The sequence below is a fragment of the Opisthorchis viverrini genome (genome assembly GCF_000715545.1).
Source record: "Opisthorchis viverrini unplaced genomic scaffold opera_v5_185, whole genome shotgun sequence".
NCBI lineage: Eukaryota > Metazoa > Platyhelminthes > Trematoda > Opisthorchiida > Opisthorchiidae > Opisthorchis > Opisthorchis viverrini.
In genome coordinates, this window is record NW_008751843.1 from 432,981 (window position 1) to 446,846 (window position 13,866).

The 13,866-nt window shown below is 47.0% G+C and overlaps 1 protein-coding gene across 1 annotated transcript in view; it reads right to left on the minus strand.

Moving 5' to 3' along the window:
• T265_07798 (hypothetical protein) overlaps window positions 1-13,866 on the minus strand; it is a gene marked incomplete at both ends in the record, with an annotated part of 72,238 nt that overhangs the window by 14,727 nt on the left and 43,645 nt on the right. The window contains 5 exons of the mRNA XM_009173418.1: window positions 810-983; window positions 2,504-2,765; window positions 4,261-4,487; window positions 7,189-7,610; window positions 8,222-8,473. Of these exons, the coding sequence (XP_009171682.1) occupies window positions 810-983; window positions 2,504-2,765; window positions 4,261-4,487; window positions 7,189-7,610; window positions 8,222-8,473 (1,337 nt within the window). The remainder of the gene's footprint in view (window positions 1-809; window positions 984-2,503; window positions 2,766-4,260; window positions 4,488-7,188; window positions 7,611-8,221; window positions 8,474-13,866) is intronic.

A 13,866-nucleotide genomic window follows, 5' to 3' on the forward strand; every position in this document is an offset into this window, starting at 1 on the left:
ATTTCGGAAGTTCGTACTGCATAAAAACAGCCTGCGATCAGCACACTCAGTTTCATCTGGCATCGAATGATGCGTCGGGCTGAGTTATGGTTGTGGCCTGGAGGAATCTGTCTCTGGGCCTCTATCAAAGCCTAGATCTTATCAGAGATCACAAGTTTGGGTGAGATTGGCTGGGTTGTACCGCGCACAGAGGTCCCGGGTTTGAGGAGCGCTTTAGATATCTGTTCTGTGGTCGTTTATACACGATATCGCACCGTCCGGCAGGCGTTTGAGCCAGTTCTGACAGGGCCGCTTGGTTTCTGGGTCCACTAGCTTCTCAATGGCTTAGTAAGGTGTGCGCGTTTCGAGTAAACCTGAAATGCGCAGCGTACAAGTGCATGGTCGGTGTTCCAGAAGGAGCGGCAGACGGTGTCTGACCCTCGCGGCGATGCGGTTTATTTGGATTCGGGACTGATTCATTGTTGGGCACCGCGTTATAAAACGACTCCCGCTATTCCGGAAATTGGTACTGCGAAGGAACAGTCCGTGAGCGGCACACATCTGAAGTGGACCATTTCCGTTGTCCGTGCGTCTTGTGTCCAATCCAGGATGACCACCCGATCCGGGCTCAGCAGCGCTTAGTCTACCTACTTGGGCGCTCATGTCAACATCAACCAAAACGATGTCTGAGTCTGTTGTAAAAGAGCACCTAGGGAAACTGTCTTTGGCAGATTCAGAGCTACACTCCGTTGGGGCGTGAGCAGACAACTAAAAAAGGTGCGATGGACCTCAATTTCTCGAGATTCCCTCAGACGCGTTGCCAAACGAACCGCGCCGGGGCGATTGTTAACGGGTATCCAGTCGAGTAGAGACACTTCCGCTCGGTCACTCAATACGATATACACCCCACCATATCCAGCTGCAGCAGCCTTTGCATCACCAGAGGTGCGCAGCTGGAACCTAGAGAGCGAAGGGCCTGTCAGTTCAATCACAGCAGTGGCATTCTGTATCTTCGTTTCTGATAGACAGCATACAGCAGTGCAGGAATCCAGCTTACGAGCGAGAGCCATTAGTTTCCCTGCTTGCTCCAGTGTGTGAACCTAAATAAATAAATAATAGTTCAGCTGTAGCACCATATCGTTACCTAGCTGCCATACCATCTGAGGGAAGCACGAGGGCTAAGATAGTGCCAGGTTGCCCAGGTCTACACAAAGGAAGTCGAGAGGAAGAGGTCGGGTTCGAACTACGGACCATCGGTCACTAAATTCGTGCTCTAAACATTAAGCCTTGATGGCAGCTACGTAAACGGGCTTTTGGGGTTTGAAAAAAAAACTTCCAAGTAAGTAGAATTGTTACTGAATTCGGACACAGAAGCTGCAGCTGACGCACGGCGAAAAAAGCGGTCAATCCTAGTGCTGGGACCTGGGGAAAGATTATTCAAATTTGGGTGGGGTAGGGTGGAAGAGGGAATATTCGAAAGTATAAGAAGGAAGGCGTCAGCACTAACGTGTTTTCGATTACCCGCCCTGATGTATGAAGCAAGTAAGGCGGCTTGACTGATGACACCACGCGACGGCCATGTGGCATGAGACTTTTAGTTTTAAGTGTCAGTTGTACGTGGGCTTCGATACTGTCAAGGCACCCAGACTTAGACGGGGAGGACGACTAGGGTCATCAACCAAAGCCGTTGACCCAAAAGCCTGACCGCAAGGCAGCGGTGTTTAGGGAGAAATACAAGTGCATTACCATTTTTATAGAAAAAGTTACCACACATGTTCCAACCCCCAACCTGGGGGGAGGAGGCCATGTTGGTCAGACCAATGACGAACCTGGTATGAGAGACTGTATGCCGCATGGGCACCACCACTTTACCTCAATGGGTCACAGAGGTGCAGAAAGCGCCACACCACAGTAAGGTGTGGTCTCTTTGTGGCTTGAGGCAGAAAACGTCCTAAACAAACGCTAAATAAGCATCAGACCTGGAGTGAATACAGACGGGTGGTACGAAGGAAAGTACTCAAAAGCAGTAGGCTAATCAATCAGAGAGAGGTCTGTGGTTCGGATAGCGCCCTGCGCTTTGGCTCCGAACAATAAGCACATCACCTTTGGCTCTACATGTCGAGCATTATTGCTGAGACAGTTTCGTTCACCGACGATCAAGGAAGACGGGCTGGACAGATACGTACTGAAGGCGGTAGATGATATAATCGGTGCGTGAATTCGGGTGCTAGTGGGCTTTTCATTGGGGAGATCAGGAGCGGAAGCTATGCATTGAAGGCAATAGCTTGGATGTATGTGCGTCATCGAGCACTAGATTGCGCCATGTCTGTTAACGTTTCTAACCATTGATGTGTCCCGACTCAAAGTTTCCAAATAGGGAGACGGCAATGATCAGCGCAGTCGAGTTTGCTGGTAACGGCTTTCATAATTCACCACCACAAGAGCAATCTAGTGAACACACCTATAACTAACATGAGTCTAAAATGAAGCAGTTGGCAATGGAGGGTGAAAGGCAAAGGATTACCTTTGTAGCCGGGGGGACAGTAGAAGAGGATAATTCCATAGGATCAGCTGGAAGCAGTGAGTTTTCTGCCGCCCAATGACACCACTCTTCGTTAGTTTGAAAGTAAATGCTATCGATACTACCGCCGGCCAAGGAGAGCCGAACAAATTTGCCTCTTTCCTCGGGCAAAATACACGCCCCAATAAAATGGACAGGATCTTCGAAATTCGGCTCATAGAAGAGAAACACCAAGGCGGATGCCATGGATTTTAGGCTATTCTCCCTGAAAGGGAAACTAGACAAGAATAAACCCAGAAACTTACTTTCTCCAACAGGACAAGATATTTAGGCAAATATTATTACCCATTGATCCAGGGTCAATATTCGGATGCCAAGGGGGATTAAGGCAGCTGACGGAAGGAGCATTATGGGGATAACCCTCCGTGACGGTCACCTTATAAATCATCAGAAATCACAAATCGTGTGTACCATAAACCGAAATGCTCCATGGGCGTAAAGACCTTTCTTAGGTCGTATTATAAGAACAAACGATGTGACTGTGTTTTCATCCACGGGCAATAACTCCACTTGGCCTTTAAATTCCTGCCCGACCACGGCAGTTAGTTTGAGATAATCACGAAGGAAAGACCGCTAAAAATAATAAATGGTAATAGCCTACCAAAAGTCGACTTGCCTGCATAAATGAACAAGCCACGAACGACCTGCTGCAAACAAAGCAAGGAAGCGAAAATGATAAGTCCGAACATCAAGAAATAGTTTGCTTTATTATTCGCGACTTAGTAACACTGCAGACTCGGGTGACAAGGAGGTTAGCCACGGGATCAGTAGGATCACGCGGTGCATAGGAATAAGATGTCTGACCCAGATATGCAGTGCCGCTCGCATCCAAAGAGACAGCAGACTACGGTAGCAGGACGTCCTCAAACATGGAAGCCTGCTGAATCCAAAAGTATCTCGCCACCGAAACAGTGCAACCACAGCCGACTCTGAATCACAAAACCCCACTGTTTTATTCAGCCAGACTGAGGATGAACCCCATGACACGTGACTATCACATTACTCTAAATCGGAAGGCAATTATTTTACTGGTTGTTGCCAGGTCACTGTTGATCTTGGCAATTGACTTGCCAACCGATCAACAACCAATAAGCTCACCCGAGCTACCAATTTCCCGACACATTACAGGCAATTATTTTGCACCGACGACTAACATGTCAAGCTTAGCAGGAAGCCAGGAAATCCGAGAAAATTCGATCGTATGGGCGAAGTGCTTGTAATTCTGAGGAACGGACAATTTGAGACTGACGGGTTTCAAGCTATGTAGGGTAAAGTGGTCATAGACAAGACTTCTGGATAGAGAGAGTATTGCATCTCCGAAGAAATCAGACCAATAAGACATGTAAGAACCAAGGCGTGAAACCCATGGTAATACCTACTTTCCTTGACAGACATTGCAGGCGAAATCGGGCAGAGGCAACTGACGACTGGTATTCGTTTGGTAACGCAAGAACAATACAGATCCTCACACGGTCTGTCATCGCGGTCTTTGGATCACCAGAGGTGCGCAGCCCGAAGTAAGGTGGTGGGGCGGATAGTTAAACAAAAGTACTTGGATAACGTATGCTTGTTTCCGGCACGGAACGTACACCAATGTCAAGTGGATCCAGTGTGTACCAGAGAATAGATTGTGATCCTGCGTGCCTCAGAGTGCTAAGAAGGACAAGACAGGCTTGGCTCGAAGGTCAACTATGACGCACCTGGGGATGCCGGTGATGCGATGCAAAATGAATCCGTCTGTATCGGAAAATGTGGTGGTCATGAAAGCATTCCACCAACCACAACACGGTATGGTCACCACTTCATCATATCCGCCAAGCGCAGAAAATGTGTCCAGAGAGGCTGAACATGACCATCGATGTGGCCGTAAGATTTTGGAGACAACCTCACCCGCCGAGTTACCCGGAGCTGACTCTTGTTCTTGTTGCTATGTTTGGAATCAGGACTCAGTCAATTCTGCTAGACGGACAACCTATGGGCCGTCCACTAGTGTATGGCCGTTCACAACTCATTTTCGTCTTTTCACTTTGGTGAAAACACCACGAAGACCTAGTGAATAGGAATCATCATCATCATCATCATCATCATCATCATCATCATCATCATCATCGACAGCATGACATCAGCATTCAACACCGATGCTTCACTGCCGTAGGAATCGCTAAACATAAAGCTGCCAGTTCACTCTTCCCTCCAAGACCTACACTCCCGAACATACAGAGGCGTGTGGAGGCCAACGACCCGCGCGCATACACAATCCCAACAGCAGAAATCAACTGCAAACGGCAAAGCTAAACGGAGATCGCCACGATCGCCAAACAACTGGAGAGCGGGCCCCCATCTCCTGTCAGAAAAGACAGGATCACAATTTATGAATTCTGCTGAACCTACAGAATCCAAATCAGAGAGATAAGACGGTTAGGCGGTGTAGTCAACACCCATATGAATTTCAACAATCTACCACAGCATGACCTGTCGGTCTTCGCATGAGATGTGAATCTGCTGCCTTCAAATCCTTTTAAAGAATCCTCTAAGTTCGTAGTCTTCCCCAAATACACCAAGCTATATAAGAAGCACCCATCAGTGAAAACCAGCATCTTGCTCTACGGAGTTAGAAATTCTGCGTTTGGCATCGTTTTCGGATAACCAAAGCTGCCTACTGTCAACAGTCCCTCTTAAATCGATAATCGATTGGTCATTCGAGCGGGTGTCGGATAAGTACTCCGGTGCCTAACGATGTCCCACTTGGCAAACAGTTGGAAGCTGGAGCTTCAACACATTCTACACTATCCAGCAAGCCATGCAGCAGCTGTAGGACCGGAACTCGACACCATGGCCAGTTTTCCCACCTATATAGACACACCCAAATGGCCTCAAAACATAGGATGTGAAGAGGGATTACTGTACTCAAATGCCTCAATTCTACCACTTCAGTCAATGCTTAAAAGTGGGAGGTTCAGTGTCGAATAGAAGCGCCAGACAAATACTGAAGTAGCGAAACAGTGTTTGGGGGATTTCCCAGATTAGCCAATGCACAGGACTTCGCGTCTACAACACGACTATCCTCCAATCCATAAATTAAACTAGCGAAACGCGGCCTATGGCAGGAAATCCAGAAGCAAATGCTTAGGTCCACTGGCACCATTCAGGATTGCTGACAGCTCGCTAACTGGAGGTGTCCAGTCACGAGACTCGCAAGTGTTGTCTTGGTTAACGATGATCGTGGGACGGTCAACTACTCCAGCCAATCCACAAGATCTGGAGTTGCTGGAGCATGTGCAGGAACGATAATGGAATTTCAGGACAAAGCCTGCAGCCCTACAATCTCAAGGCTGTTTGCGGTTTTTTTACAGAAAAACTGAGGAAGTTCGAGGTGCTCCTGCACAAAAGCCGCTAAGTTCTGCTCCTTGCGTAAACTCGAGTTTACGCGGACAAAGTCACGTAATTATTGATCATGCTCTCTTCTATGATATTTTCACATGCGCTGAAGGAGAAATGCGTTGAAAAGTTAGCTTCATTACAAGGTTTTTCAACGCCATCGCAAACAGCTCACGTTGAACAATGGCGGCCAATAAATGTGTGAATCCTGTGCATAAAATAGATCTTGAATAATTTTAAACTAATTTGAACAAAGCTCGGAACATCTGGCCATATTTTCAGGTTCCGATTAAATACTGTCAAACTGTAAAACGTTATGTAATAGGCATTTTTGCTCAAAGTATCGTCTCGGAGAAATTTTGGGCGAGCATGAGGTTGAAGGGACAGCATGCTGCAGATCGCGGAGAGACTGTATCCAGGCCGTAATTGGCCGATATATCAGCCAATCACGGATTCACGGATTGATACACAGGATCGAGGCTTTCGCCCAAGTTTCCCGGATCGCTTTTGTTCTTGTCGGTCAGTGGCTATCGTTCACCTGAAAGGTGCCAGTGAAAAAAGGGTGTAGCACTGCTCTTTATGTTCTCAGTGCGATGATTCGCATAGATGAGTGTCTAATAGTTCTTTAAACTGGGTTCTAGAAGGAGCGTAGACAACCGTCGGAGGAAGCTCATTCCACGCAACTACTACCCGAAATGAGAAAAATTTCGTCTAATGAATGTGTGCGCTCTGAGCTTGAAAATTTCATTACTATGTCCCCGCCGTGTGTTTGCTGGGTCAACGGTAAAAAACCTGCTTGCCAAGCTTTGTTCAAACAGGGCCTAAGTAAGAATTAGGTCCCCTCGAGGGCGACGGTACTCCAGGGGAAAGAGAGAGACGCGTTTCGTGGCCTACGGATTTGAGGCCGGCAACCAATCTCGTAGCGGCCCGCTGGACACGCTCAATGAGCGTGACGTCTTTCGTGAGTCCTGAGTAGACAAATTGGTTGGCGTACACAAGGAGCGGTTTGACGTAGGCCCCGTAGAGTATTTGGAAGTCAATGCGAGTAATATGAGAAAAGGTGCGTCTGATCGTCCGTAAAATAGCAAATGCCTTTTGGGCCGATTTCTCATGGTGCAGTGAGACGGACAAGTTTGAGGAGACCCAGATGCCAAATCCTTTTTGCACCTATCCTCATGCATAATAAAGGCATTCGCTGAGTCTCCTACAAATGACATATGGGCGCACTTTTCGTCATTGGCAGCGCCTACATCCATTTGGAGGGCACTGAAGTTGGAACTCCAGGATTTCAATTCGTCCGCAAAAAGTAGACGTGGACTTGCAGGAACATCTGGGAGGCCGTTGACGTAGATCGGAAACGGCACTGGTCCCATGAAGGAGCCTTGAGGAACTCCAATGGAGACCAGAGATGGAGAACAGTAGGTCGAGTCTACTTTCACTCTGAATGATCTGGCTGATAGGAACGCCTTGATCCAGCGAAGGATTTTCCCTTGAATCCTGTAAGACTCGAGTTTGTGGAGCAGCGAGACGTGTGGGACCCTATCGAATGCTTTTGAGGAGTCGAAAAATATGGCATCCAATATGAGTCCTTCGTCCTTGGCTTGGGTTAAGCTGTTCATAAACACGACCATGTTTGTCACGCAAGAACGGTTTGGGAGAAATCCGTGTTGAGCTGGAGATATCAGGTTGCTGGAAGTAAGGTGGTCTAGGATGGCTCGCTTCAGAATGCGTTCCATCGCCTCGCACGGAACGCTAGTGAGGCTAATGGGCCTATAGCTCCCAGACGATAGCGGTCATCAATTTTGTAGATTGGCGTGACAATAGCTCCATTCCAAGTAGAGGTAAGGCGGCCTTCGTCAAGCGACTGACGAAACACCGTGTGTAAATGATTTGCCAGTGTGAAGGACGTTTCCTTCAGGATCCTTGGATGGACCTCGTCGGGCCACAACGCGCAGAATGGGTTGATCTTGTGCAAGAGTTGACGAATGTCCTCCACCGTGAAGACCAAGTCGGTTAGAGGCTGTTCGTAGTTTCTCCTTGACAAGAGTGGATGTGACGAGGACGCTGGGGCTGAGTATAGACACGCATAGTGTTCTCTGTAAGCCTCAGATACCACTGTTGGGTCATTCGTCGGTTCTCCGTTTCTGTCCCTCAAGGAGAACGCAGATGGCTTGTTTCTGCGGCGATGTCTCATGTACTTGAACAGTACGTTTTTGTTTTTTCGAGCGAGGTCCAGAATGGTGGCTTGTTTTCGTATGTTCCATTGGCGGATTTCCGACTTACAGCGATTCCGCATTTTACGAAATGCCAGCTCATCTTCTGTGTCCCCTGTGGTCAACTTTTTGAAAAAGAGTTGGGATCTTTTTTCCAGAAGTCGCCGAATCCTTTTTGGCAGCTTGCGGTTCATCCGACTGCGTGCCGGTCTTCTTGGGACGAATGTCGCGTCAGCCTCGTGGACTTTCTGGACAATGGTCCTATATAGTTCTTCCACCGGAGCTGGTCTCAGTGTGACTTGTTCAAGGAAGATGCGCATTCCTGAGAAGTCTGCACGGCAAAAGTCTCGAAATCACGTCTGGGGTTCGGGGCTTCTGGCACCATTGGAGATGAAATCAAAGGTCAGCACACAGTGGCCGCTATGTCCCAGGGGAGTGTCAAATGTTACCTGATTGACGAAGTGTCTTTCGTTGGTGATGACCAAATCCAGGAGGGATGATAGTTGGCCTGCGCGGTATCTGGTGGGTGCAACGACACGTTGAGTCCAAGCGCTTTGTTGGACGACTTCAGTCAGCACCGCTGCAAAAGGTCCGCCTGTTTCGACGCGCCGGAGCTCCATCCATGGGGCTTTTGGTGCGTTGAAGTCACCTACCGGCAGGATATGAGTGAAGTGGCAGTTGGAGGAGATTTGCTCAAGGGCTTGTACGAGGAACTGGTCATCTTCAGAGGGACTCAAAGGGCTACGGTGGACCACACCGAGAAGTAGAGAATCGGACCCGCGCAGCGGGATTTGGACCCACAATGCATCGCAAAAGGATGCGGGGGTGGTGTCAGACGGGACAATCGGGATTGGCAGGGCCACACGTAAGTACAAAGCAACCCCACCAGTATAAAGAAATAGTGGCTCGGGGCTCCCAACCATCAAGAAATTCCAGTATGGCCCTGGGGAACATGCCGTGCTGTAAACACACATGCAGAATTTCTCCGAAGCCGTAGTTTAAAAGAACAAATACTTAAAGTAAAGTTTCAGTATTTGACGGTATATATTGGAATCCTTAAAATCTCCACGTGCGACTGCAGTTTTGTCCTAAAAGTTGTTTGGACGAAGTCGAGTTTTACTAAGTTCGCGGAATACGTATTTTGACGGCCGCAGTGGCTTCGCGTGTGGCCTCCGTTAGGACAGTGGGAAATTTTGTGGAAAAGCTGATTTCTTCGCGTGTCTTCTTCTGAATTTGATTTTGGAATAATCTCGAAATGACATGAGCAATAATTATGCCCTGCATGTCCCTGAAAATCAAAAATTGAGTAGCCTTTCAGACCTGTGTGTGAAAAAGTTTTCTGCTGTTGTGACAGACGTCCCACCAAGGAGAGCCAAGAAATTCGTCGCAGCTGGTAATCTTTTTTAAGATTGTCGGTACACGTCGTATCTGGCCCAAGGCTATGTCAAACCATCGATATAGTGAGCGGCCTCCACCATATGTTTGAGATGTACAAGCTTATTTATATATAATCGGATGCTGGAAGCTGCAAACGCAAGCACGTCAGCTGGTAGGTTTCCCGGAAATTTGCCCCTAGCTGACGGGACTGCTAGAGCGATTGCGTACGGGATGACTACAAGTCGGTTTTATTAAGACACGTGGTATTGGTATCGGGAAGCCGAAGTATGGTGAAGTTGGGGTTTAATGCTATAAATGACCAGATTTGACTCCAGTTACCCGCCTACTCACCAGGTCATTGCTACGGCCGCATCCATTGGTGAACTTTTGCGGGCGCATGCAGTCCTTTTTTCATAGGGATCAATTCTACATCACCTGGTTTTACGAATGATCTTATAAAACCTCCTCTTGTTTTGACTTCTGTGCGTCCAGTGATGCATATGTTTGACGAATCCTACCATCAAATTGTCAACGCATAGATGACCTCCTCATTATCGGCATTGGAACCATTTGTGAGTTTACCCTTATAATAATAAGACTCAAGGTTCAGCGTAGATACCGATCGGGAATTGTGGACAACGGTATTTATGGAGCACCTGGTGAGGAAGCCGTTAGTGCTTTGTTTAATTATGTATGTACAGGTGTATACGAGTCGTGATTGGTCATACGTTTCTCTTCCTTGAAATCTTGCAGAGTGAAAGCGGTATCCTGTAACTAAGAACTGGACTGACTGCATATTACGCATCGATGCGATTAATACATAGAAAGATGGTTAACCAAAGATGTGTTTTTCATGCAAGGGCTTGGCAGGTAAACATGCATGAATATCGAGGACCGGTGTTAGCTGTTGGATTAGCCTATTATATGCAGCTGGGGCCTTATAGTTTTCTGCGAGTATGGGTGCGGACCCAGCGGTTACCGCGAGTAATTATGGTGGGCGATATCGAGTGCAGTTATGAGCTATGTGTATAACGGGCCGCCGTTGGCCAATCTATCAGGTTATCGCGCATAGCGGAGGCTCCACAACATTAACGATAAGTAACCAAGTTAGGTGATAATGCGTTCTGTTATCACGATGACCAGAAATGGTTGGCTTTAATCTCCGCAAGCGCATTTGGTCTTGATGACATATTCTAACAGAGGAGAGCGATCATTTCCGATAGAAAGATATCTTTGTATAGTTATTTATCACGCAGTTACACCAACGGTGCACTATCTGCTGCCTAGCTGTGCATATCAGAGGACGGAGACCGTCAGCGGGGTGTATACTATCATCAGTATTACACAATGCATCATATTCTCTTTCATCACTATACTGGAACGATAGAATTGAATTTTTGAAAACTACGACATGTCCCTCTCGGACTAAAACAGTCAGGGAATTGAGTCAAGAGTACAAGTTCAGTCTTTTGAGCTCCATTTAGTCATTTCAGGTTATCAACGAAGCTAGGAAAGTAATCCACCAGACTTTTCCCGCCGGTGGTATGATCGGTCCCTCACTTGAAACACCCAAAACATTTTTGACGAAACCATAGGATGTTCGATGTTGTGACTTTTACGGGAAGTTAGTCTAATCCCTTTGCTCCTTTTGGTGATATGTTGCTTATAGCATTTTGTTTCAGTGAGCGAAATTTTTAGGTAAAGGACCACCAATAATTCGCATTTTTTATCGATTTTCGAGGGAGCCGTTAGCCGCACAATGACCTTTGCTGCCGAACATCTGCGAGTGGAACAAAGCATTTTCGCCAAAATATTTCATTTTGTTGATTATGCGCTTGGAATAAAATCCATCCTGATCTACATTCATATTTTCGCAGCTCACAGAATTTCATTGTCCACCGAAGCAGTCATACGGCTCTCAGCATTCGCACAATACAATTGAATTTTGAAGGCTATGACGGGTCCCTAATGGACTTAAACGGATAGAAAATTGAGTTCAGAGTACAAACTTCTGAGCCCTATCTAGGCACCCTGGAGCGATACTAAGAAAGTATTCCGCCAAACTTTCCGCCAGGGGTATGATTACTTCAGCGAACAGTGAAATTTGTTGAGCCACAAAAATATGAAAGTAGAATAACATGGTTTTCGGTTGGAGCATATGAGCAACAAAACGCAACATTTTGGCGTAGAAAGTTTTATTTCAATCGCAAACATTTTGAAGTTAAGAGCATTGTGCCGCCAATGGGCCACGCTACCTGGTAGCGCTGATGCAATGCCTCCAGGCGTCCGTGTCGTGGGAGTTCTTCTTAGCCCCGGGGTGGAATTTGTTTAACTGATCGGTTTCCAGTCAACGTTTCCCTTTACGACCCCGGGTTGACCGAGGTGTGCACACTTTTTTTGGTAGTTTAAACATACTCCTCCGAGAATGGCGGCCCCAAGGCTGTAAAAACAGCCTCCATTTTGATTTTTCACGCATGCCGCGGTCCGAAGATACTTCATTTGTCGTGATTCTGGCGATTGATATGAAAGCTCAGGTCAACCGTTTGAGACCTGAAAAATATAATATTGGCATCCAAATTGAGGTATACGCGTAACTAATGGCTATCACAATCTCTCAGCCTTCGGCTGTAGACCAATTGTGACTTCAGCCCACCATTGGCTACCGAGAGAGCACCGCTTTAGGATTCTCGCTCCATCTCACTTGCATCGTGAGCTCTGATAGGTACTTTGAGGACGAGCACGCATGCCCAATCGCTCCCCTTTTCGGAAAACTGCAGTTGAGGCTGTCCCAAAATGTGTCACTGTGGCACAAAAGTGTCTCACCGAGGTGCATTAAATGCCCCACAAACCCGAGGGACACAATGTTGAATCGAATGACGATTAGAGAAAAGTGAAGAAACCGTGCCCACGTGATCAAGTGCTGTTTTTCCGAGGTCACGCTTCCTCCCCCTCCCGATGAACATAGAATCTCCCCAACAGCAGCTCCGGAGGAAGCTAGGAAAATTATACCAGCAGCAAACAAATATGTAACACACGCGGATTTCTAAAATGCCGGATAAAGAAGAGAGTAGGGGGAATTACAGAACTGATGGATTGAAAAGACTTGAAGCTTGTGTCCCGCTACATCCAATCGGTTGATTCGGGGATGGTGTGTTTGCAACAAAATCTCCGAAAAGGTGAAACGTTAATCCATTGGGAAAACAATACGTTCAGTGGATGTTTAGCACGTTGAAAAACGGTTAAGACGGCCCTCTTAAGACGGCCTTTATGTATTCAAAATGAGTAAAATCGGAGAAACAGTATCCATCCTTTGGAGGTCAGGTGGTCAAACTCGCCGCTCTAGAGCATCCGACCAACTGATCTGCATGTTTTATATCCTGTATCCTTCAAAGCGGTTGGATAGCCATGGGTATTTTTCACAAGCTCGCTTGATAAAAGAATGGAGACAACAGGGGCAGGGAAGGTGGGAAGGCGGCTTATACTTTAAGTGGACAAGTGCATCGGTCAAAAACTTTCGGGGGCATGAGCCTTTTAGCTGCTGGTTTCAGAGCGCTGTATTGTTTTATCCCGCGCAAGTTGATCGATTTTTGTGGGCGTCTAATTGGAACCAAGCTAGGCTTCGTCCTAGCCCCGATTGGTTCGGTTGTATCTTAACTTTGAGACAAGCAATGAAACCACAATGCTCCTTTGATCACTCAACAGTGATCATAATTTTTGGTCGCTGACTTACTTTTGCTTCCGCCAATCACCTAAAATTGAGGCGATGTTTGACGATTATTAGAATTTTAAGTCCTCCTGTCATAAAATGCCCATATGACTCCTCTCATGGATATGTGCACTGCAACTTCAATTCTGAATTCTTTATATACTGCACTGTCATGTAGGAGAGTATTCTGTTCCCTTCTTCCTAAAATGCGTAATTGATGCACTGTTCAGTGTGTTTTGCCCGCCTCTGACACCTCAGGGATCAATATGTCAAGTAGGCGTTCATCCGCGAACATCGGACAGACAAATGACATTGCCCCCGCAGAGTAGACCTTTTAGGATTTTAAACTATTCCGAACAAACTAAACAATTCCACCTGCAAGGTAAGAAGTGCCACCACAAGATTCGGTGATACTAAGCCCATACATCATGCTTGTAAGAAAGATGATCAATGTTATGGATCAGTTCGTTTGCATGGGCAGCTGCATATGTCACAGTGGACTGATGGGAGTCGAGACCACCTCCCAAAATGAGGTCAGTGCAGCGTCCGTCGGCCTCCAACAATTCGACAACGAAATGGCGTCGGCTCATCCGTCGAATGTGGGATGTGAAGGGCCGTTAATAGATTGGTTA